Here is a 26,517-nt window from a genome sequence, read left to right on the forward strand (position 1 = left end):
GAGTTTAATTTACCTATAAAAACTAAATGAAACTTCTTTTTTTTCCACTGCAGTGCTTACACTGCTTCTTGGAGGCAATTTAAGTTGATTTTTACTCATCTAGAGCGAAAACACAAACTGAAGGAAAATATGGTTAAAATAAGCGACCCCCCCCCCCCCCCCCCCCCCCCCCCCCTTTGTGACCAGCAGCAAAGAAGAACCCAGTAATGTGGTCCTGGGAAAGCAGCAGTAGTTCTTAGCAGTAAAAGCAGTAGCAATAGTAGTAGTAGTAGAAGTATGTGCAAATATATGTGATTGTGAGTAATGTTTATAGCATCATGAGCGATAGAGGTCATATATGGTGCACAAAATCATTGAATTGTAAACAGAATTCTAAAAACTGAAAAAAGTTTATTCTGATAATCAATAAATAATATTGGGCAACAAGATAAACTCATCCCTGTAAGCCTGCACAGATTTTCAGTAACAGTAACAATGAATTTGGTTTAAACAGCCGTAACTGCTTAGACTAAATAATCCAAAGGGAATCCATCCCAAACAAATCTTCTGCTGTTCCCATTCAGACAGGAACACTCATTAGTCAAGCCAAGTAGTAAGGGAAGCCAGGCAGATCTACTTTGACTTTTAGGTTAGGCAGCAGTTGGTTTGTGTTTTCTCTTCCTACCTGTCACTGTCAGAAACAGGTGTGTGTGCCAATTTCCTACCTGCTCTACAACTTAACTCTAAACTATCAACCCCTCTTCTTCACTTAAATTGACGTTAAGCCCGGGCTGAGGGTTCAGTAATTACATGGCACCAGTTTCTTTAGTGGATAAATACTAAGAAGCAAGGTAAAAGATTAGCAGTTCAGAGAATTATAAATGCTGCCTAAAGGCAGAATTCTGCAATTTCTTCACAGATACGGTCAGGCTTTTACACACCTGTAGAACAAACACCCTTTCATTTAAACACTCACCGATTGAGAACATCCTAGGTGCCCTCCGTAAAGAGCGAACAATTTTCAAAGAACTTATTTTTGCGTGGTTTATCTTACCCCTGAGCCATCGTGAACCCGTGTGATCCAGTTTCCCTTTTTCACAATGTAGTCGTCAGTTTATAGTCATTTGAATGCGACTCGATGTGAGCTTATCTACAATAGCACGTTTTTATGCACGAAACAAACGGCTGTGGTTCACAAGAACTCTAACGATGGCTTTTGACTGTTGAGAGGAACGGCGATATGCATAAACCGTCGTCTGCTACGACCCTTGCGTGACCCTGCTTCCGGGCTTTTCTTTTTTCAAACTTTCACAACTTCGAATTGTACTGATCTTGTCTTGATGAAAATATAATTCTTTTATGATTAAAGAATGTTTGTGTAACAAGCTGTCAATTTATTATTTAGATTTTAAAATTAGGTCTAGCGCAAAAATGCACCACGGTCCAAAAACATTCTGATAATAATCGATCCACGGCTATGGCCAGTTTACATTGATTGAATGAGACCCAAAGGGAAGTAACTCATTTTTGACCTGAGTTCAGGATGGGTCCAAAAAGTGTTCGAGACAATCTGCAAAATTAATTCTTTAAAAATTGCTCGCTCTTTACGTAGGGCACCTAGGATGTTCCCGTTTGGTAATAATAATAATAATAATAAAGTGTATTTATGTTGCGCCTATCCTTTACAAAAAACAAAAATATTTGGCTCTAAGCGCATTACAACATGTGTAGGGACTTGGTACAATCAAGTCTGACAAATACAATAACACAATATACAGTCGGTCTCTTGGGTAAAAATGGGAAAAGCAGCTTCGACATTTAAACACTGCTACTAAAAAATCCTCTAACAATGCATACTGCTTTAGAATATAAAATATGCATTTGTGTATAAATAGGAATTTGAAAAGGTTCTTATGATAAAAACTAACTAGCGAACGACGAAGAAGAAGAAGAATAAAACTATCAATGTCAATGTATAACAAGTCATTCAACGTAAATGGCTAAAGAACAACAACAAAGCAATGATGATAAAACAGTTATACTCAATGGCTAATAACGAGGCAGAACTAAATAGTATCGACACAAGATTAAAACAAAACATATTCCTGGAGACACATTTATACATGTATCAAATGGTGAGCGTTCAAATGGAAGGGTGTTTGTACTGTGTGTAAAAGCCTGACAGTATCTGTGATGGCTTACTGTCCGGGCGTGATTTCCGGTATTGAATATTCATAACAGCCGTCCAGCACCAAAACGAGGCGCCATTGTTGTAGAGGAGCAAGTCCACGGAAATAAATTCTTTGAAAATGTCTCACGCTCGACAGAAAGCAGCCAGGATGTTCCCGTTCGGTGAGCGTTCAAATGGAAGTATGCTTGAACTGTATGTAGACGCTCGGGGAGCTCTGTGATATGGTTTACGGGAGGCTTACTGTGCCTTTAATATAAGACCTAAAATAAAATAAAAATATCAGTTTTTCCTGTTCCCCTACCGACCCTATCAGGGATGGCCAAATTTCAAAATTTAAACTCGCCAGCCGGGCGAGTAACTTCAAAAAAGTCACCAGCCCGTCAGAAATGTTGCCGGCCTGGTACATACCACAGTTGCTGCATCTGCAGCGTTTATGACAGTTTGAAACTAGATAGTACAACCAGAATTGTTGCATTTGACCACAATTTTTTACTGGCCAGTCGAGCGAGTTGCCAGGCGGTTTGTACTAGCCCGGCGGATTTTTTACTCGCCCCTGGTGATCTGGCAACCGATTTGGCCATCCCTGCCTATTCTTTTAGCCCAACCCTAGAACTTTTCCTGGATCCCCCCACCCTCCCCCCAAAAAAAAAGGTTATGAAATTGAAAAATAAAAAATCGATTTTGCAAACTTGATTAGGTAAGCTACTTTTCTACAACATCCAGGGCACACAGCTTGCACAAGTACTAGCAAATTAAAAACATGTCCACACAAAAAAAGACTTCAGTCCTCAAAGATGTTTTCTTTTTAAATTTCTGTCTCCTTCTGTTTCTTTGTACATGGGCTGAATTAACTCCCATGTTCATTCATGTTTTGGCACAAGTGGGTTTTTACGTATTTGTACCCCGCCATTCAGGCAGCCATAAACCTTTATTTGGAGAAGCATCCTGGGTATTTTCATGTTTCTAAAACCCACCAAACTCTGACATGGATTACAGGATCTTTTCTGCTTTTCAATGCGCATTTGGTCTTCTGCTGGCAGTTGCATGTACACACGAAGGGGATAAGGCACTAGCAGGTGTGCAGGTCTACACATAAGTTGACCTGGGAGTTCAGAAAAATCTCTACCCTTAACCGACCAGGCGCAGCCGGGAATTGAACCCGCGACCTTCCGCATAGGAGGCCGATATATTATCCACACTTCAAATTTATGTAAACTGTAATCGACCTCCCAACCCTGACTTTTTTTTTACCTTTACATATGAAACAGACTTTTTTTTATTGGGGGGGGGGGGGGGGGGGGGGGGGGGGGGGGAGCTCAAGATAAAAACTGTTTCTAGATGTGGTTTGCGGATGCTTTCAGTTTCACTGATTCAGAGATGACTGACTTTGAATGGAAAGACTAATAAGTTTTCTTCTGGCCATCTCTAATCTTTCATAAACCACACAAAAGCTTTGGAATTGGAATAAAGAAGGAAATAAGGCTAATGGAGCATGCACTAAAAACATGATCACTTCACCGGTCTACGCTGTGCCCATCATCTGAATAGAATTGATAAAGGGACAAGAACTGTCCCTGGTAGCAAGAAAGCCAATTTCAACATTAAAAACATGTTAATCAGGGCAAGGCATTCCTGAAAGTGTGTACTCAAAGTCATGAAAGCTTTATGTCATAATAAACAAGTCGCGTGAAGCGATATAACAACATTTAGTCAAGCAATCGGCATCAAAGTAACAGATTAACACCAACAAACAGTCGTCGCCACGACTATATTTCAGATAGTCTTGACTAACCACACACGGGTCACGCTCGTCTCCGCGTAGCATGCAAACGTAGTACTTAGGCCTACTTAAACCTATTTTCTGTAATTCTGAGCACATTTTTAGAGTAAACATAACATTTATCTAGATATATTTTTGAAATCAGGAGAAAATAAGGAATACAATGTAATCAATTTAAAATCAGTTTGCGAAAAATCGATTTTAATGACAACTTTAATGAGCAAACTTATTAATTAATTGTTAAGCCTCCAAACTGAAAATGCAATACCAAAGTCCGGGCTTCGTGGAAGATTACTTGACCAAAATTTCAACCAATTTGGTTGAAAAATGAGAGCGTGACAGTGCCGCCTCAACTTTCACAAAAAGCAGGATATAAGGTCATCAAAGACATTAATCAAAACAAATTTAAAATCGTCTGGGGATATTATACTCAGGAACTCTCAAGTAAAGTTTAATGAAAATCGGTCTGGTAGTTTTCTCTGAATCGCTGTACACACATGCACACGCACACACACACCACGACCCTCGTCTCGATTCCCCTTCTATGTTAAACATTTAGTCAAAACTTGACCAAATGTAAAAAGGATAAAAATAATAATGGAAAATTCAAATGATTGGGATCACTATCTTCACTCATTTAAAAACACAGGTCTCCATTCTGTTTGTAATTAAGCACATGTGTGTTTACCTGTGCGTGTAGTTGTGCATGCATGCACTTATGTGCAATTAAGATTTTGTTAAAAAGACTGTAGTGTATGATTAGCACCAATCCACCACAGACCTTTTCTATATCTGAGCAGCTCTTGCGAGATATCCGCAAGACACGCTCTTTGTTATGCTTTGAGTTTGAACTTCGCGAGAACTTCGAACCTCAGCTTTCACAGCTCGCGCGAAAAAGCTGTACCACATGCTTTGCTATGCTTTGAAGTTTGCGAGAGCTTGGGTTACCGATAGGGTCTATTGTAATATTCTAATAAATGTGCTGAAATGTTCATAACTTGATCGGTTTAGATGAGTTACGAACATTAAAGGCACAGTAAGCCTGCCGTAAACCATCAAAGATACTGTCAGGCTTTTACACACAGTACAAACACCCTTTCATTTGAACGCTCACCAAACGGGAACATCCTAGGTGCCCTTTGTAAAGAGCGAGCAATTTTCAAAGAATTTATTTTTGCATGGTTTATCTTACTCCTGAGCCATCGTGAACCAGTGTAATCAAGTTTCCCTTTTTCACAATGTAGTCGTCAGTTAGTAATTTGAATGCGACTCACTGTGAGCTTATCTGCATTAGCACGTTATTAAGTACCTCTGACTATGCACGAAACAAACGGCTGTGGTTCACAAGAACTCTAGCGATGGCTTTTGACTGTTCAGAGGAACTGGCGATACATGTAGAGCTCTATAAGTATAAACTGTCGTCTGCTACGAGATTCACGACCTTGCGTGACCCTGCTTCCGGGCTTTTCTTTTTTCAAACTTTCAAAACTTCGAATTGTACTGATGAAAAAAGAATTATTTTAGAACATGACATCATTTCAAACCTAGACGATTGGACCCTGTTGCGGAAGAATACAACGTTGACTCAAACTGTAACAACAATGGCTGCTGCGAGCGACAGTTTTGATCTGAATTTCGATTTCAATGATTGGGATTTCACCGAATTAACTCCAGTGGAATCAAGGGACATTTGAGACTGTGCCAAAAGGTCAGGTGTCATGTCTACTGTCCCGAATGACACACGATTGCTGACATTTCACCATTGCCAACAGAATAAACAAATAAGAAATAGGTAGAAAATGAATGTGAAAACTGACTTTAATTGTTGATCAGTATTTTCTATACCACTAACAAATAATCTACTTGCACATAGCTGTTTGGCAAATGTATGTTGCATGGGACACACTGACATGAAAGTGGAAGATGTTTTTCCCTCTAGAGAAACTACATATCAAGTTACACTTTTTGTGCTCTTCCATTCCAGTTGGCAATCAATTGTTAACGCATGTTATTAGAAAAAATAGAACGAAAACAGATTAGATAGAATGAAAAATGTACTGGTGATGTCATTTGGGACATACTGACATGAAAACGTCACCTTTTGGCACAGTCTCATTTTTGATGACCCGGCTGCTGCACCGGCACCAAAAAAACGGCGATTCAGTGCGGTATCTGACAGGGTACTAGAGTTGTGCGCCTTGAATCACTGTCTGTCTCGATCGCTCTCTCAAAAACGGCGATTCAGCGCGGTATCTGACAGTGTACTAGAGTTGTGCGCCTTGTATCACTGTCTGTCTCGATCGCTCTCTCTTCTCTCTCTCTCTCTCTCACCGCTTCGGCCAACTCATAATCTTCACTCAGCACTTTTCACCCCAGCAGATGTGTATTCTTTGTTGTTTTCTTTATTTATTCAATGTTAAAATGTATGTAGATCGTTAGCTAAACGTGAGTTCGACTTTTAATACCCTCACAAGTAAAGTTTGTGTCAGAATCGAGGGGACTATTTGAATGACGCGCATTTGACACTCTGAGTGATTAGGCTGAAATGAAATTGCCTACAAAATGTCGTCTGCATGACTGCATGTTCGACCCGTGTTGTTCGTTGTGTAAATAACTTGAACAATGACGACAACTCGTTGATTACTGGAAAATAAACCCTCGTGGGTATTTGCAGCCGCTTGGTAATTCACTCGTGTACTCCGCACACTCGTGGATTACCAAGCAGCTGCAAATACCCACTCGTGGTTTATTTTCCAGTAATCAACTCGTGGTTATTGTTTAAGCTCTATTTTACTCTCCAGTACTTGTAATTGTACCTGTTTGCAAACGCACACATATTTAAAGGCAATCGTAACATCAGAAGCTCGAATATAATTATAAAACGCTGAACTTGCTTTCTTTGAGGACTCAACCGCTAAACCCAGTAAAGCGTAACTCAACTAGAGCTGTGACATGCAATGTCGTGAATGATACACATTATCGAAACAAATCCTGTGTCAAATGCTCCAGTCTTACCAGCTGTCCTCATCCTCTTTCAGTGATAGATTGTCTACATCCAGCACATCTACATCTTCCAGGCCTCCCTCAGCAGATCTGTCTTTCATAGAGTCAGAGGGTGATTCCGCCTGATGATTATTGTTGTGAGTGAGAGGAGACTTCTCGACATCTCCGTTTGGCAGCGAATCCAAACTAAGCTTCTGTTTGGTACGTAGCACTTCATTTTGTTTCTCCAGCTTTTTCACAAGCTCTTGTAGTTTTTTGACTTCATTATCGGGATCGATTGAATTGTCTGCAGACTCCATACTGAGTCATGGGAAGTGAGTGCACGACAAATTCTTCTTATCTCCTCAAAACACTAGACACTCCTCTCACCAAGTTGGACGCCATATTTACACTTTCCGCGCATGCGTAACGTTAACTTCCTTCGTGTCCTTAGTTTGGAAACAAAGGCGCAAGACAGGGCATCATTTTTTCTTTCTTTTTAAAACATGTACGAAATACCAAATTAACGTAACACAGTGTTCTTTACGTATTGACGTAGAATCTTTTAATTGGATTTGCACGTTATTCGATTCTACGGTACTTCAACTTCGAACAAACTAACATAGATGAGTTACAATCGCCGGAAAAAGTGGGCGTGGCCGCAATGCCACCAAGTTGAACATGTGTGGTTTGCAGCAACCGGCTTGAACAGATGAACAGAGCTGATGGAGTTACTTCCGCTGCACACGAGGAGAAGGGGTGGGCCTTTTCTTCTCATTCGGTTCATTGTTTAGCCGGAACATGGCACCAAAATCAACACAAAATTAATTGTAAACACCAGACAGAGAATGACGTTTCCCCTGGTAACCATGTGTTTTAGTCCGGTCGGCCTTCACATAAGCAAAGTAGCATCGATCAGCGGCGTATCGATTAATTCAACATCTTGATCGTTTTATAATTGTTTTACAATCTCCACTATAATCCGGCGGCGGCGGTAACAAGTGAAGCCTCTACGGTGGATAGTCAGTCCAGTGTCTCATTCTTCAGGTCAGTTACGATTTCAGGCCCCCGATCGGTGCCAGCAGAGTTTTGTTCTCCACCACGGCGGAGGCCGCTTTGACACTGACGAGTCTGTGACTATAGTGTCCCATGTTTAGTGGCTTCTTTCTCTGTGATGATTTTCTGCTGCTATCTTTGCAACTCGGACAGGTACTGCTATACTAAACGGACTCTGCCCCCCCCCCCCCCCCCCCCCCCCCCCGCCACCAGCATCTCTCTCAGTCTCTCTCTCTCTCTCTCTCTCTCTCTCTCTCTCAGTCTCTCCGATCTCTCTCTCAGTCTCCCCCCCCCCCCCTATCCTCTCTTCTAATATGTTACAAACATAATCGTTTTTGTGTGTACATGTGTTTTTTTTCTTTTTGCACAACGTGACATATTTTAGTTCGTCAATATCATACACGTTCAGTGATTGTTCATTTTGATGTGTTTTACCTACTTTGGGTGAAGGCTGGATGCAAAAAAGTGTGAAAATGCTATTCTATTAGCCTTCTCTCTCTCTCTCTCTCTCTCTCTCTCTCTCTCTCTCTCTCTCTCTCTCTCTCTCTCTCTCTCTCTCTCTCTCTCTCTCTCTCTCTCTCTGGGCTGAATCAGTCTCTCTCAGTCTCCCCCCCCCCCCTCCCCACCTCCTTGCGATAGCTTTGCGTTTGGCAAATTCAAGTCAATGAGGAGGAAATCAGTGACTCAGTGTTGAACAATCAAACATAATATACTCTTCGCACTGATCACTTCGATTCTTATCATTTTTTGCGGGTCGTTCGATCGAGATGCCTCCATCGTTATGCCTCCGAGATACCTTCACTCTTATGCCAGCAGGACTTTGCGATGAACTGACAGGTTTATTACTCCTTCCTTATGTGGGGGGATGTCACAGATTCCACTCTGTGTGTTTGTTTGTTTGTTTGTCCTTCTGCTCGCACCGACCGGCTTAATTAGGCCGGCCTATGTTCTTTCGGCCGCTGCTGTCCATTGCTCCAGAGGCAGACTCGGCAACCCCGGCAGCCGGCCCAGACTGCCGTTCTAAAAGTTACACTGAGTCAGTTGAAGCGTGCCGACTGATCAACTTGAGTTAATCGTTACTGACAGACCGGCTGAGATGCTCCTGACTGATAAGTGTCGCAACAGTAGGCCACGACAATGGTTTAAGGTAGTGCACCAAAGGCGGACCACAGCCCGTCGTACGGTGACGTGACTGACAGCACGAGCGGTTTCACCAAGCCGCCTGCAACACGGCCTCAATACCGTGGCTGACTCGAGTGCATCATGCAAATTTCAGAATAAAAAAACAAGAATGGTTACAGTAGGTAATTGGAACGTTTATTACTGACAAAAAAACCGTTACATTTAAAACTGAGTACGTCGACCCAAAGGTCTTTTGATTCTGAATTTTGGAACGTTTTTGGACTGATTCATACAATTCAGTTTTTGCGATTTTAGGATTGTATCATAGTTCATGTGTTTTAAACTTACTGTTGACTATGAACTGTGACAACATAATTAATTATGACGGTGAACCGCAGGTACCACTGCTACTACTAAGATCATGCAAGTCAGTCATTCGGGCGAATCGGCTTCAGTCCTCGGCCCGACTTTGACCATGGATCAGGCGCTAGTTTGGCCGCCGCCTAGGCGGGAAAAAATGGTGCACCTGGAAAATGTAGAAGCACCGATGTCAGTGGCACTGGCTGTGGCAGCAAGTCACAGGATCACTAGACTGCGCCGTCTGAAACTGACACTGGTCAGTTTCTCAAGCCACCCGACCGCTCAGGCTGCGCGGCCGCCAGCGGCGAGTCTCAGTGTCACGTCTTGTTTCTTACTAAATCAAAGCCGAGGGAGATAAACTGGTATGAAACAAAAAGAAAGAAAAAAAAATCAGTTTTGCAATGACAAAACATGAGTTGAAAGAAGAGCATTGATGTCACGACAACCCGGTGCCAAGTTGACGTGGAATGTGAAGTGACAGCGCTGGAACTACAGGTGCCTGAAAAGAGAAAGTCTGGAAACGGTATGCGAGTTATGGCACCAAGGTAGGTGAACATATGGGTTCCGTAGGTGAGCCATGTTCATTAGGTCCACTCATATTTTATCAAGACATATGAATTTTAATTATGCAAATCATATGCAAATTAGGTGATTTGCATAAATTATGTTAATGAGCACCAAATCGAGGCTGGTCACGTGACAGGATTTTTCTTCAGTCTTGCCGCCATCTTCAGAGTGCAGGAAATTTCATCACCGTAATACTAAAATCCGAAAAGACTCAAATCTACGAAGGTATGTATTCAGTGTGTGTGTAGTTACAACGTGCCATGTTTACTGTACGCAAAAGCGCATTACACGCGGTCGCCGAAGCGGTACCAACATCGCGATCGGCTCTTTCAGTCGCGCCGCATTGTTTTCGCGGAAAGGTTTTCATGCAGTTCACGCAGACGTCCTCGCGCAGTGGTGGGGGGGGATTCTATTTTTAGAACTGAGCGCAGATGTCGCATAACTTCCGCTCATATTTGAGGATCCAGCTACCTACGATTACCGAACTGTGAAGGTACCAGCGGTCCTCTCTATAGGTCTTGTTGACATCACGGAACGCAGTGTTATATCACCGATTTTTGAAATACGTTTATTGAAGTCAGCTGTTTATTTTCCTACCGGTGCTCGCGCATGCGCATGAGCAGTAAGGCGGCAAAGGGTTTTTCTGGACGAATCCCCCATTCTTCATTTCTTGCCTCTCGCCAGATTTTGCCGCGGACGAGCGTTTTGGGGTTTATGAACAAAAACGAATGCCATTACCTCTGAGTCCAGCCATCTGAACAAAGTATTGGGGCAGAAAAAAACAGGGATCTTGTATCTATGGCAGTCTACTCTGATTACAAAATACACTGAACTGAAGCAGTATCCAACATTGGACACTTTTACTAAGTTTACAAATTTATCTAGCACAATGAAGACCAGTTATTAAGGCATTCACATTTGAATTTTTCTGTTATTTAAGCTGAGACTGCGAATTTATTAACCTAATCCCATAGATTTTTTGTTTTGTGTGTAAGATAAAGTCAACGGTTCATTTCATTATTTGATGAACTGGTCATACTGACTTTCGTACAGATTTCTGCTTATTTTCCGATTTGATGGGATAACAAATGTAAAAGTCTTTAAGAAAATAAAGTTTGTAAACCTAAGAACTGCTTTGCAAATGTAGCAACATTTTTAATACAATGTCGATATCAGCTCTTTAATTATCCAAAATTGAAGAATATGTATCATATGTTGCACGGTGTTGTACTCTGGTCCTAGTCTTTGTAGAGACAGTGACAGTGACGGACATGTACTTTTTAGATATGATGCATTGTTCTGACCAAATTTCAGTCAACTGTCTGAACACTTTAATAGTCTTGACATGTAATATACTGATTTTGGATATCAGCAGTAGCTATGATTTAGACCAATAAATATTTTCAGTATTAGTTATTACATGGATTGGTCATGTGAATTTTTTGGACAACATTAATAATTTAATAGGAATACTGATAATGATATGCCTGAGTTCACGTCGACATAATGCTAGTGAGGTTGACCTGTCAGCTGCACAGGATCTATGCAGTGTTTGCACTTTGTTCTTTAGAGAGACAATTTGTTTCTGAGGATTTTTATCAAGAACCTTGAAACAAAACTTGAAAAGCTTGCCAGAGATTAAGAAACAAAACTTAATTTCTGTGCCATTTCTGCCCTTATGACAGCATATAGAGGAATTTATGGCTAAGTTTATATCATCAAAGTTGAGTAGGTACTGCGTTGTACTTGTAGTTGTAGTGTCCTTTTTCTTTCCAGAAACATGGTAACAGTTCAGGAATCCTAACTTGGTTCAGAGGGGCAGAGAATCTGAATGGAGGTATCTGAACATTTTTCTGTGTGTGAGGCTGTTAATGTTGTTCACCTTCAAAAATGTGTATATATATATCCTATTTTCATCCAGTGACTAGCAGTCACGTTCTTAAGTAGTTCACCTTTCAAAATATTTAGTTAGCTATTATTATCAGGGCATTCTGTCATGGTACGGAATGAGATTTGGTAAATAATTCACTCTGAACATTTGACTACAGTAGCTAGTGCCCAGTCTTAATTGTGAATTCTGCTCAGAACAAAACGCGAAAGACCTGGAGTGTTCTGATTTTATATACATCTAGATTTTTCTTTTTCCTTTTTGTCTCAAGCAATATCTGTGTGTGTTTGTTTACACACTGTTTAAGTTTTTTAACTTATATCAAGTCAAACAGTTTATTTACCAAATGCAAAGCACAGGATTTTGTTATGGTGTATGCATCCAAACTTCACACTCCTTCCACACGCATATTATATCATAATAAATATGTACAGATAAAGTGTTCAATTTCACTGGGCCTATTTACATGTGTACACCAACCAGACAGTTCAAAACGGACTGGTTGTTCTTGACGTTACATTAAAAAAAAAAGCTTGTTCTGTATGCTTTCACTGTTTCAGGGTGGTGCAGTTGGCAGTTCAAGAAGGTGAGGGTTCACTATTGTTTCTTCAAACTTTCTTATTCTAAGAGATGCTTTTGGTGTCTTCATAAAGAGGCAGGTAATGTAAGTAGAATTTAACCCTTCGCCTCACAGAGCACCCTATCATGTCTGATCAATAACCCTTATACAGTTCCCTGAACGCTAAAAACACCTGTGCTATACATCGTGCTATACATCATGTTACCTATGATGCAAAGATACGTTTGTTTCTAACAGCTTCCCGCAATGTTCGAGTGTTTATGATTTTGGAAAAAAATTGCTGTGGTAACATTTGTATTATTTTTTTCCATTTTTGAAATTGACGGAATTACTTCCAATGCTGGAGGGAGCAAAGGGTTAAGCAGCGTGTCATCATATAAAGCTAATCTTGAACCTGACTATAACGATCACCAAAGCAGGGATGTTGCCACAAATCCATACCTATAGGACAAATGTCCTGAGCTCTTCGGCATCAATAGGACATTTGACAGTTTTCAGACATTTTAATAGGACATAATAATTTTGTGTAAAACACAAAATCATGTGCACACACACACACATATCAGTATATGCACCAACATTGTGTGTGTGTATTGTTTTATTTTGTTTCAAACAGGACACACACAAAAAGAAACAAACTAAAATGCAACCAAAAACTTCAGAACTCTTACTTTGATTGGCACACAAACTGCATGATTTCCGGACAGAGCTTTTTCTTGACAGATGGTCTCTTTGCTGTCAAATTCTAACCAACTAGTACTAATCAGGGTCAGCCATGAATGGTTAACCTTATTAAATGACCGTTTGTGTGAATTTCCTGCTGTACCGACACCATCTACAAGTGACGAAACTTTACTTTCCGTGATTGTGGAGGTTTCAGCGGCGACACTGTCCTTGGCACTGTAATTTTCCAGAATGATGCTAGCCGTATTTTCACATGTTCTTGGCCCTAATGTAGCACATGATGCCGTTGAAAAGCCAAATGTGTTCAGCTTTTGCTGTTCTTTAGCAAGCTTTAGTTTTTTTCGGTGGCATAATTCAGTGCTGTGCGCTTCATCTCTAACAGTAACTAAAAGCAAATTAAAGCAGATGCGAGCCTTGGTCAGTTGGGAGTTGTCTCCCATACTCCTAACTTTAGTGTGCTGTAGACAGGTGTACACAAACGGTTCGGAAAACGCAAGATCTGCACTGCAAAACTTCAGTGCACCTGTACGCTTTTTGAAGATTTCTATCATGAAAGGAAAATTATCAAATAACGCGCTGTCCAAAGGAATGGAGTTTTCATCGGATAACGACCGCGCTCACTTTAAAACGATAGGACATCTGACTGCCATGCGGCAATGTGAATCGGACATTTGAGCCTTTTAATCGGTCGATGTCCAATGTCCGACGCCTAACGACATCCCTGCGGACCCATGTTTCTCAAACTGAAGGAACTTGCATAAAAACTAGGGAGAGAAGTCACAAACCTTCAGGTATTGGCTCTGAACATCATTTTCTACGATCTGTTTAATGTTGGAGTTAATAAGCAAGTCGCGTGGAGCAAAATTAATATATAACAATGTGGGTCGACACGGCCCCACGATGTCTACAGAAGGGTATTCACGTTTTTCCTTTTTTGAGAAGCTTTAGTCCGCACGGTAATAATTAAATTAATAATTTAGTTTAATTACTTCTCGCTAAAATTTAACCACGGCGTCTACGGAAGGGGATGCACGTTTTTGCTTTGGAAAGCATGGGTCTACGGAAGGGTATGCATATTTGTCCCTCTTTGAGAAGCATGCAAGGGTGGGATTTCTTCCGTCCCTTACGGATTTCCGTCCCAGGAAGAATTTTGGATTTTTTTTCTTTTTTTCCCTAAGAGGAGCACGGGTAGCTCAGGTGGTAGAGCACTGGACTTGTGATCGAAAGGTCGCTGGTTCGAATCCGGGCCGGGATGGACACAGGTCAACCTTATGTGCAGACCCAGAGACGGTATCCATCTCCCTCCCCCGTGTCAACACAGTGGCATGTAAGGCCAAAAAAAAAAAAATAGTCTGTTTACGGTAACCCGACCGACCCTATTTTTTTCGCACGACCCTAGACTTTTTTTGGCATTTGGGGGGGGGGGGGGGGGGGGGGAGAAAAATCTTTTTTTTTTTTTTTTTTGCAAAATAACGTAAAAATATGGTTTTTTGGAGAGAGAAAAAATAAATAAAAAAATCCCGACCTACCGACCCTATTTTTTTGGCCTATGTTACCGTAAACAGACCTTTTTTTTTTTTTTTTTTTGGCCTAAAAGACCTCTGTCATTCTGCCATAAGTGCAGATGACTGATAACACCTAAACACGCATACACCTGTGTATCTCATCTAAAGTCTGGTTAAAACCCGGGAACATGCCCCTAATGGCTTTGCCGTGAGGGCATAAAACTTGAATTTCTCTTTTTATCTTTTTTTTTGTTTATCCCTGGCAGCTGTTGTTTACACACCGTTCTGTGTACAGAAGGTCAACTACCTTTCACGATTACCAAATTGACCAAATCGAGTGACATGTAGGGAGCAGCTATGTCATGTCATCCTGGCAAATGTTATGAGGGCTTACTAGTGCCAAAGCTAAAAATTAGTAATTAACCCGTGAAAGTTACTAATTTTCACAAGAAAATTACAATTATGACGTGAAAATTAGTAATTTTCACGTGTTAATAACTAATTTTCCAGTGTTAATGTCTAATTGGCTCACGTAAGTGTAGCCTATGCGATCGTAACTTTGTCTGTCTGTGCGTGCGTGCGTGCGTGCGTCTGTGCGTGTGTATGTCTGTGGTAGAAACTCTAACATTTGAAGACGTCACATTACATTGACGTCACATTATGACGTAAGAGGGTTAGACGTCACGCGAAGGAAGTACTGACAGTCTCGGTCATTATTATTTTGAGCGCGCCGAGACTAGTTGGCAGTCGTGTCCTTGTAAGTAGGCTACATGCAGACAGACAGATCTAGATCTAGTGTCTCGCTTTCTTGCACAGTTTCACCTATGCTCTTTCTGTGTGTGTGTGTGTGTGTGTGTGTGTGTTTGTGTGTGTGTGTGTGTGTGTGTGTGTGTGTGTGTGTGACGGAGTGATTGAGTTTGTGTTACCGTTTGTCGATGTGAGCCTTGATGGCTTCGCCTCTTGTTTTCAGTTTTGGCTCGCTTCCTGACGGCTTACTTGTGCCAAAACTAAAAATTAGTAATTTTTGGGGTCGATTATTGTTTTCTAAGATACCCAAAACAACGTTTAAGGAAAGCGCAATTGCAGAAAACTGTGATATGTATCTTCCCGTCGGATAACTTGCTCGATAAGGCCTTCTATTAAAAGATATTTCAGAAATTGTGTGAGAGTGATGTTTGCCGCACGTTGAAGCCTCTCAGTGCAGACTCTTAAAATCCGACTTCTGTGACCGAAAATGAGGCAAAAATGAAAATAAGTAATTAACACTGTTAATTACTAATTAACACTGTTAATTACTCATTTTCTCTTGTAAACAGCTGACTGCCGGCTGCTAGAGGAGAACTGAAATGGGCTATGGACCAGGTTGGGTCGTCTTGGGTCAGTGCTGAAATGGTTACTTTATTGGCTGTTGGCCGAACAGACACCCGGGCTTCATATTTTTGCATGCATGTATTCGTGTTTCCAAGGCCTGAGGCTTTTGCTGTGACCCTGGGATCTTTATCGTGTTCTGAGAAATTCAAGATTTACGCCCTCACGGCAAAGCTATTAAGGGCATGTTCCTGGGTTTTAACCTGACTTTAGATGAGATACACAAGTGTATGCGTGTTTAGGTGGTATCAGCCATCTACACTTAGGCCAAAAAAAAAAAGGTCTGTTTACGGTAACATAGGGTGAAAAAATAGGGTCGGTAGGTCGGCTTTTTTTTCTTCTTTTTTTTCCATTTTATTTTTTTTAAATTTTTTTCTCCCCTCTCTATGATGTTTCACAGTTCATTTCTTCTCATCAATCCCTGTTTTTGCCCAACATAACTATAAACAGTACTTTGAGCTTACCTCCCTTCTGTCGTCTGATGTTTGAGCGCAAACAGCTCTATTTTGGATGCGGGTTTTGTTTTTTTTTCAGACGATCCAAAAAAAAGATTAGGGTCGGGCCTAAAAACTAGGGTCGGTCGGGTTACCGTGAACAGACCTATTTTTTTTTGTTGGCCTTATGGCAGAATGACCGAGGTCTTTTACGTGCCACAGGGTTCGTACAGGTCATGGAAAGTCATGGAATTTGATTTTTAATTTTCCAGGCCTGGAAAGTCATGGAATTTCAATTCAAGTCATGGAAAGTTATGGAATTTAACAAAAATAAGAAAGAAAGAAAAATTAACCTTTACTGCTTTAGCACGCCAGCGGCGATTTTTGTTGTCCAGCCATTCCCCCCCCCCCCCCCCCCCCCCCCCTTTGCGTCGCCAGCAGCGATTTGCGTCGCCAGCACAAGGCTTGTTCGTATGACCAACTTCTCGTTCGGATTTACATACGAGAATAACGGTATTTTTAACGGCACTTGAGCCAAAGCGAGGCTCACTTCCTTCCGTTATCTCGTCGTGTCGTCTGCGCTGCATTTGAGTCGGTTTCGTCAAAGTTTTCTGCTTTTGTTTTTGCATCGATAAAGTACTTTAGCGCTTTGACAAGCAAGATGGAGAATGATGAGTTTGAAACTTTCTTTCGAGTTGTTTCTTGACAACAAAAAGTATGCGGAATTGGAACGAATTACCGAGGAAGATCTTCGCAATGAACTGTGTATCGCGGTGAAAAAAATGACAGTTCGTCAAGTCACAGTGGAGGGCCCCAAAGGGGGGGTATCATCACGATCACGGGAAGGGAAATTTTAGCTTTCACGATCACAGTTACCTTGATTTTTGTTTTCACGATCACAAACACCTTGACGAATAGAGAATCATAGAGTGATACAGCTGTGAAAAATTTACGTTGAAAATAAAATGCTTTCAAATAATGCCCATCACGATCACGAAAACAAATCACGATCACGAGACTTGATTTTTTTGTCATCACGGATCACGGGCAAAGTCCCATCACGATCACAGAAGTTGAAATTTCGGCAATCACGGTTACAGAAAGGTCAAAAAACGCCAATCACGATCACGATTTTAAACCCTTTGGGGCCCTCACAGTGACGGTTACGAAACGGAATTTACGAAAGTGCAGATGGATACAAACAGTGGCTGGTCCAGTTTAGTGAAATGACAGGACCAGCAAACATTACCGATAATCTGACTGGGTAGCAAATGCTTGACTTGCTTGTCGAAGAGACACTGCGTAGAAACTGACTCAAATTCAGTGCAAAGCAAGCCAGTGTCAAAACTGGCAGTGACAAGACGTAAAAAGTTTGCGTGTTCGGAAATGGCGACCTGTGGATCTAGTCATGGAAAATGTTATTGAGGCTCATGGAAAGTCATGGAAAAGTCATGGAATTTTGTTTCTAAAAACCAGTGGGGACCCTGGTGCCACTATGGTGACACGGGGGTGGGAGGTGGTTGACCTGTGTCCGGCCCGGCCCGGATTCGAAACAGCGACCTTTCGATCACAAGTCCAGTGCTCTACCACCTGAGCTACCCGGGCCCCCGGGGGGTGTTCTGCTCACCCACAACTTTATATACCCCACTTGCAGGGATTCAGAGACCTTGGCCTAAGTGGTGTGGTAGAAAAAATTTTTATTCCTAATCTGTGAACCAGTGGTATTTACATTCTGATACATTGAGTCCTTTAGAAAGTTTGCAAGTGAAACACGCTTAATTTAAACATATTTCTCTTTTAATTCAAGCTATGATTCAACAATAATTTTAGAATATAACTCCTGAAATGATGAATTGAAAAGCAGCATCAGAAGTATACACCTTCAAGTATAGAGGTTTTTGTAGACCCCCTAGCAAGAATGATGCAACCAAACACCTTCAAGTATAGAGGTTTTTGTAGACCCCATAGCAAGAATGATGCAACCAAACACCTTCAAGTATAGAGGTTTTTGTAGACCCCATAGCAAGAATGATGCAACCAAACACCTTCAAGTATAGAGGTTTTTGTAGACCCCATAGCAAGAATGATGCAACCAAACACCTTCAAGTATAGAGGTTTTTGTAGACCCCATAGCAAGAATGATGCAACCAAACACCTTCAAGTATAGCGGTTTTTGTAGACCCCATAGCAAGAGTGATGCAACCAAACACCTTCAAGTATAGCGGTTTTTGTAGACCCCATAGCAAGAGTGATGCAACCAAACACCTTCAAGTATAGAGGTTTTTGATTTTGTGCATTCATTCCTTCTTCCCCCCCCCCCCCAAAAAAAAAAAAAGAAAAGTGTGTGCTGTTTTCAGTTTTAAAGCCAGGAGATGCTCAAATAGCAACTCTTGAATTGCTAAAAATTCACTTTCAGCTGGTTAGTTACAAAAACCTTCAAGTTTACAAGATTTTTTACTTTTGTGCATCTCCAATTTTAAGATTTTGTTTTAGCTTATAGGACTAGGAGCTTCTAAAAGCCCTTCTTGAAATGTGTTTACCACTTGTTTTTGTAGACCTCCTAGCAAGAGTGATACATACCAAACATCTTCCAAGTATAGAGGTTTTTGATTTTGTGCATTCTCTCCTCTACCCCCCCCCCCCCCCCCCCCTACCCCCTTCCCTCCCCTCCCCCATTTGTTGTTTGTTTGCTGTTATCAGTTTTAAAGCCAGCAGAGGCTCAAATAGCCCCTTCATGAAATGCTAAAATTAATTTTCAGCTGGTCAGTTACAAAAACCTTCAAGTTTACAAGATGTATACACAATATATTATGCATCTCCAAAAAGCTTGTTTGTTCTAAAGTTTACAAGTCCGGAGAGGCCACCTAAACCCTCCCTAAAATGCTAAAATTCATTTTTGGCTGGGGGGCGCTGCCCCCCTAGACCCCCCAGCAAGGGCGCTGCCCCTGCACCCCGCCGGAGCCTTAGCGGCCCCTGGACCCCGGCCTTCCAAAATGTTCAGTCCTGGCAACATTTTGGGCTCCCACCCATGAGCATGGGTCCGCACAGCCCCACGATGTCTTCCGTGTGTAGTCGATAAACCAGACGGGCGAAGGTTAAAATGTCTGAAAGCAGTCAAATGTCCTATTGATGCCGAAGAGTTCAGGACATTTGTCCTATAGGTGTGAATTTGTGGCAACATCCCTGTACAGTTAGTGCTATCGGACAATCAACCGGCTTGGGGTCACACCAATACATCAGATTTAAAATGCAAGCGTAAATGAACGATGACCGAGGCCTGGGAACAACACTGGGTGTTCACTATGGGAAAGTAAATTATATATTGAGACGGAGAGAGAAAAAAAACTTGTTGGGTCTCCATTAGGCTGGTCGTTGTGGGTTGATGTTTGTTACTCAGAAGTGACAGGTTTGACTGTATATTGACTGAGACAGCTACAGTGTTTTATTCAGATTGTTTGATGATGATGGTTGATTTATCTTTTTTTTTTTTTTTTTTTTTTTTTTTTTTAGTCAATGAGCAGCCAAAACTGTGATGCTCAACAAATTTCTTTTTGTATGTGGAATTTTTGTCTCATGCTTCACATCTGCTTGTGTCTGTAATGCTCCTCGTGTCTAATTTTTAAAATTTTATTTTACAGAAAGGCCATGCCGCTGAAAGTGAGGCTGAGTTTTGGGTCCAACTCCAAAGGCTCAGAAAAAGTCAATGGAAACAAGGAAAAGGAGAAAGATGTAGACAATCTGTCTGAATCACAATCAGATGCTGATGATGAGGACATCCCAGAGTTGCCGGAAGGTTGGTGGTTGAATTGTAAATTTGTATTGTTCCTCGGGAAAGTGCATGATTAAACTGAACTATCCTGTTGTACTGTTAAGTTTAATGCATTTTGTGAAAGTCAAGAACTATTTTGCAGAGAGGAAGGTTCGTGGAGGGTCAGAAAATAAGCAGATCAGATGAAATTAACAGAATGCATCCTGCATATCATTACTTTCAAGACTTTTATTTTTAAGACTTATTCTCATAACACATGATCATCCCTATTTTGTATAAGAAGTTCAGAACTGTTTACTGCTTTTTCAAGGACAGTTGCAGAGAAATAAGCTGTGTTGAATTTACTTTTAATACTCTTCCCAGTGAGTAACTTACCCCTTTTTACATTGGTTAAGACTAGTAGAAGGACACCACCTTTTGTGTGTCACTGAGTTGTGTTGTAAGGCAGTTTACCTATTTGTGTGGTGCAGGAACTGTGGTTGTAAACCCAGAACCGGTGGAGGAGAAGACGATCCGATTCCGAGGGCCAGAGTTTAAACCTGCCAACAAAAAGGGTGGCAATGGAGGGGGAGGTGGAGGTAATGTTCGATTGTATTACACTACAGTGGTACAGTAGAATCCGCTTAATAAGGCCATGTTTAATAAAGCCACCCGCTTTTTGAGGCCAATTTCTGACTGCACGGATTTTTCCTTATGTTTTATGCTTATGCTTTTATTAAATCCACACGCTTAATATAGTCACTTTTGTCCTGCACCAAGGTGACCTTATTAAGCAGAGTCTACTGTACCTGCAAATGCGATTTGAGGCCTCTCCGGTGAAAGGACATCTCACAATAAAGGACACCTTTTTCTATGAACTTGCCTAGGATACCTGTCATGAAAGGACTTCCATGTAGAGACTCTCAGGATTGTCAATCGCGGGTTGGGTACCATTGTACCTCAAACCGTTCTCTTTTCAGATACATTTTCACCTCTTCTTTTTTCATTCCAAAGTTGTACAGTTGGTATTAGACCTCAGGAAATAATTGATCTATTGTTTACATGGTTGTATTTGTTTGCTTTGGAAAAGAATTACATGATACAACAAGGCAAGCAAAACTGTTGAAGTAGATGAACAAACATTGGTTTTGTTTCATTGAAATGTTCATGTCATTCCTTTCTGTCAAGCAGCAAGCAGCTCTTCTGCTGCTGTCCTGGAGAAACTTCTGTGCACAGCCTGTGGTCGCCAGGTCAACCCTTGGAAGACAGGGATGGTGAAGAAACACAAAGATCTCAAAGTCCTCGTTTGCAGGGTTAGTCTTCTTTCTTGGTTATTGTGTATATGACTTGTGCCAGCGTGAATCTTTTGTTTTACTTGCGTTTGTATCAAATATGAACGTTTTTGAGTCACTTGAGAAAATGTGACTCTATGTAATCGGTCAGTGTTAAACTGTCCGGCTGTCCGGCCGGCCGGCCGTCCGTAGACACCACCTTAACGTTGGACTTTTCTCGGAAACTATCAAAGCGATCGGGCTCATATTTTGTTTAGTCGTGACCTCCAATGACCTCTACACTTTAACGATGGTTTCGTTGACCTTTGACCTTTTTCAAGGTCACAGGTCAGCGTCAAAGGAAAAATTAGACATTTTATATCTTTGACAAAGTTCATCGGATGTGATTGAAACTTTGTAGGATTATTCTTTACATCAAAGTATTTACATCTGTAGCCTTTTACGAACGTTATCAGAAAAACAAGGGAGATAACTAGCCTTTTCTGTTCGGCAACACACAACTTAACGTTGGGCTTTTCTCGGAAACTATAAAAGTGACCGGGCTCAAATTTTATGTGAACGTGACTCCCAGTGACCTCTACACTTTGACGTTTGCTTTGGTGACCTTTGACCTTTTTCAAGGTCACAGGTATGTCTTGAATTCTTCAGGTATGCATTGTGTTGTGAATAGCAATTTCTTCCTGTCCATCTGATGCCTCATATAATATTCAGAACTGCGAAAGTGACTCGATCGAGCGTTTGCTCTTCTTGTTGTTGTTGTTTACACTCCGCAGAAGTTGCTGCACTGGACTTGGAAAGTCCATTTTAATTTCATCTGGTGAAGGTGGATAAGCACATTTTGTTTACACTTCTGTGAGGATGTTGTTGAGGCTGAAAAGGGAACATTGTGTGTGAGCTAATTGTTTTTACTGCACATGTCTGATGCTATCGCCAGGAATGCTCTTAGTAATAGGCACCTGCAAATTGCAAAGTGCAATGGAATGTTTTCTAGACCAATTGCAGCAAAAAGTGGACCTAATCTCCAAAGGATTTTTCGTTTTCTTTTTTGAGCATACAAATTTCTGCATTTTAGACATACAGATTTGCATGCATAGAAAATACTTTCATAATAAATGTGCCAGCTAATTCAATTAATATGTGACAAGTTCTCTTCTTGTCCTTTCAGAAATGCTACAACTTCCTGGGCAGTGGGGAGATTGCTCAGGACGAAGATGGCATGGACGAGCAGTGCCGCTGGTGTGGAGAAGGAGGAAGACTGACTATATGTGACAAGTGCCCCCGTGCGTACTGCAAAGGGTGCATCATGCGCAACTTTGGCAGGGCGGCGTTTACAGCTGTCAGTAAGTATCCCTTGGCAGCGCAGACCATTGTCAATATCTTTTTTCTATGAATGGCAAGAACCATTTACTATCAGTCTCCTGTTGAAATTTTTGACTCACCTGAGTTGTCAAAAGAGTCTTCATTAGGCAGGCTAACTCTAGGCATAAGGCAAAGCTTCCAGTTTTTTGAGTCACTTGAGAAAAAGTGACTCTATGTAATCGGTCAGTGTTAGTCTGTCCGGCCGGCCGGCCGGCCGTCCGTAGACACCACCTTAACGTTGGACTTTTCTCGGAAACTATCAAAGCGATCGGGCTCATATTTTGTTTAGTCGTGACCTCCAATGACCTCTACACTTTAACGATGGTTTCGTTGACCTTTGACCTTTTTCAAGGTCACAGGTCAGCGTCAAAGGAAAAATTAGACATTTTATATCTTTGACAAAGTTCATCGGATGTGATTGAAACTTTGTAGGATTATTCTTTACATCAAAGTATTTACATCTGTAGCCTTTTACGAACGTTATCAGAAAAACAAGGGAGATAACTAGCCTTTTCTGTTCGGCAACACACAACTTAACGTTGGGCTTTTCTCGGAAACTATAAAAGTGACCGGGCTCAAATTTTATGTGAACGTGACTCATTGTGTTGTGAATAGCAATTTCTTCCTGTCCATCTGATGCCTCATATAATATTCAGAACTGCGAAAGTGACTCGATCGAGCGTTTGCTCTTCTTGTTTTAAATGATTGTGGAAGTGCAACATTGTCAATATCTGTTGTCTATGAATGATGTCAAACCATATACTGCCAGTCACATGTTGACATTTTCTACACGCCTGAGTTGTCAAAAGAGTCTTCATTATGATGAGTGTTCGACAGGCTAACTCAAGACACAAAGGCAGAACTTCCAGGTTTTCTTAAACGATTCTGTAAGTGCAACATTTTTAGCTTCAGAAACCTCTAAACTGTGAGGATTGTCAGTCAGGATAAAAATCTGGATGATCCCAATCAACATTTGTCATGTTTGCGTCAAAGAAAGGGGACATTTCTGTTTTTGTAGCTTAGACTTCAAAATGTCGCTTTCTTACAGTAAGCTGTTGGATGTAGACAGATTATATTATCAGATAGTGTGCAGGGAATATTTTGCATTTGATTATGGTCATACAATAATGATATTTTGTTCTCCTTTTTCTCTTTCTTAATTTATAGCCGAAAGCGAGAATTGGGAGTGCTACTCATGTGACCCAAAGCCACTCGATGAGCACAGGAAACAATGCCGGACAGTTGTTGACGCCATCAAAGCTGCTGATGGAAAAAAGTCGTCGAAATCGTCCCAGCCTAGCTCTGCATCCACCCCCAACAGTTCCAAGTCATCAGCTGTGCCATCCTCGTCGTCTCGATCATCGTCAAAGTCTCAGAGTGAGTTAGTTGATGACCCAGCGTCAGTTGTTAGCAAGCTGGTTTCCAGTGTTGACGTTGATGAAGACAACATAGTGCCTGTGACTAAGGACCTTTTGATGGCCGTCACGTCTTTACGCAGCATGCTGCTGAGTATTCAGCAAGCTGTGGACAGTGACAATGAAATCGTCACTGATGACAAGGAGGAAGTTGCGCCTCTCTTTTCATTCTCACGCGACGTGAGTCTGCGCAGGAAGAAAGAACACTGCGCCAAAGCCCTCAAAAAGACCCTGCAAACATTCTTGCCCTCCACCCTCACAATTCTACGCAAGAAAAAAACAGGCAGTAGTGGTACCTCTAAGTCTAACGCTTTCGCTAAGTCATTATCATCGTTGGCAGCCTCTAAGTGCAATGGGGATGTGAAAAACTCTGATTCCCCCAAGAGCTCAGGCTCCAGAACATCAGCGCAAAGCAGCTCGGCATCCACGTCAAGATCGAGCGTGAAAAGTACTCCTGCCTCCTCGTCCAAGACAAGTTTGAACAGTCCCCATGTCTCTATTAGCAAAACTACAAACGTTAGGACAGAAGTCAGTGAGAAAAGTGGAGAAAAGAAACCTCAAGACAAGAAGGTAACAGAGAAACGTGCTTTAGAAAAGAAGGAGGAAGAAAAGAAAGAGACGAAAGGAGGAGGAGATAAAAAGAGAGAGAAAAAGGACACCGCTGAAAGAAAGTCTCAAGAAGTGCAAGAAAAAGGCGATAAGAGTAAAGAATCACCTGAAAACAGACTAGATAATAAGAAAGAAGATACACGAGAGGTAAGTAGAAAGAGAAAAGAACAGTCACAAGAGACTGAAGAAAAGAAAAATGAAGAGAAGGCTAAAAAGAAAGAAGTAGTGGGGAGGAAAACAGACAAAAAGGAAGAAGAAACAGAGAAGAAAGAGAGCAGAGCCAAAAAGACAGGAAAATCCACAGCTAGCAAGGAAAAAGACCAGCAGAGCAGTGATGAGGAACGATCGTCTGCAATTGCCGAGGAAGAAAGTAATGCAGAAGACTGCGAAGAAGCCATGGATGTGGACTGTGTTGACGATTCTTTTACTGAGGGTCAAGATGCGCAGGATAGTACTCAAGAAGAAAATGCTGAAAAATCCACCACTAGCCCCAAAGATCAAACCAAGAGTAGCCCAGCAGTTGAAGAGTCCGACAATGAGGAGGAAAGATCCAGTAACGCAGATGCATCATTAACAGAGGGAGGAAATCTTCTCAGTAGCTCCCAACTGAGCGAGGACATGACCCAGCAAGAAGAAAATCTATTTGCCAAACTAGAGTTGATTCAAGAACTGGCAGAGGAATTTTGCAAAGAGTCCGAAGCAGAAAAGATCGAAGATAATGAAGAAGATGCCATTAATACAATTGATCCAAGCGATGACGAGAGTCTGCCAGAGGTTTCATTCGGACTTCCATCTTCAAGTCCTGACGTAAAAATTACAAAAACAGTTGACGATGAGGAGGATGGAACTGAAAGAATGAACGATTTTTCTGACATATCTGATGCTGATTCCACCGACAACACGAAGGAGGTGAAAAAAGACGCTGGAACATCTGACGGCAGTCAAAGTAGGGAGCGTAAGGAAGGCAAGTCAGCGAGTCTTCACAAGACCGATGCGTCGAAGGAGAAGGGGAACGTGGCATCAGACAAAGACCTTGACGACAGTGAGGATGTGGATTTGTCCAGTTCGGATCTGATACTGAGCTCGGGTGTTGACGACGAAGAAGCAAGACGTGTGAAACGAAAACGCAAGCTGAAGCGAAAAAGTGAGTTCTGTCTGTGCTTGTCAAGTCCAGTCTGGCCTGTCCTTGAGCCTTTGTCCATCCTTCCTTCACTCATTCTCATGAACAATGGAACAGCCACACACCGGGAAGAGTTCACTTTGAACGGCCGATTTACCACAGCTAGTAATGGCAAGAGTAACTGTTTTCAACAGACAAAAACAACAAATCGGTGATGCTTGGAAATCTGTCGGGTTATAGCAGGCTTGTGCTTATATGAAGTGAAGCAAGCACTTGATGCATTTGATATTGCGCACAGTTACTAATTGCAGGGTGAAGTACTCGGTGTTGTGTTGTGTGGCTGATTCACTGTAAACTGGCCACTTGTCTCAACTTTTTCCCCTCTTGGCACGGCTCTCCTGAATCCAAAGTACTGTTTCAGCTCTTTCAGTTTTTGTCAATTTATGCAATTGCAGGACCAAGGTGTTCATCACAGAGG

At 41.6% G+C, this 26,517-nt stretch overlaps 2 protein-coding genes across 5 annotated transcripts in view; one reads left to right on the top strand and one right to left on the bottom strand.

The window, feature by feature from the left end:
- Window positions 1-7,348, bottom strand: part of LOC138968749 (SLAIN motif-containing protein 2-like) — a 30,608-nt gene extending 23,260 nt beyond the window's left edge. Inside the window, exon 1 of the mRNA XM_070341387.1 lies at window positions 6,966-7,348. Within this exon, the coding sequence (XP_070197488.1) occupies window positions 6,966-7,252 (287 nt within the window). The 5' untranslated portion in view covers window positions 7,253-7,348. The remainder of the gene's footprint in view (window positions 1-6,965) is intronic.
- Window positions 7,349-10,165: 2,817 nt separating this feature from the next.
- The window catches only part of LOC138968750 (transcriptional regulator ATRX homolog), a 65,532-nt gene continuing 49,180 nt past the window's right edge, over window positions 10,166-26,517 (top strand). For 2 of the 4 annotated variants that reach the window (XM_070341389.1, XM_070341391.1), the window contains exons 1-8: window positions 10,166-10,262; window positions 11,814-11,874; window positions 12,486-12,511; window positions 20,135-20,289; window positions 20,736-20,843; window positions 21,436-21,557; window positions 22,702-22,876; window positions 24,063-26,063. In XM_070341389.1, the coding sequence (XP_070197490.1) occupies window positions 11,869-11,874; window positions 12,486-12,511; window positions 20,135-20,289; window positions 20,736-20,843; window positions 21,436-21,557; window positions 22,702-22,876; window positions 24,063-26,063 (2,593 nt within the window). In that variant the 5' untranslated portion in view covers window positions 10,166-10,262; window positions 11,814-11,868. The remainder of the gene's footprint in view (window positions 10,263-11,813; window positions 11,875-12,485; window positions 12,512-20,134; window positions 20,290-20,735; window positions 20,844-21,435; window positions 21,558-22,701; window positions 22,877-24,062; window positions 26,064-26,517) is intronic. The other 2 variants (XM_070341392.1, XM_070341390.1) reach the window with 2 other exon arrangements.

This window comes from Littorina saxatilis, linkage group LG6 (genome assembly GCF_037325665.1).
Source record: "Littorina saxatilis isolate snail1 linkage group LG6, US_GU_Lsax_2.0, whole genome shotgun sequence".
NCBI classification, from domain to species: Eukaryota; Metazoa; Mollusca; class Gastropoda; order Littorinimorpha; family Littorinidae; genus Littorina; species Littorina saxatilis.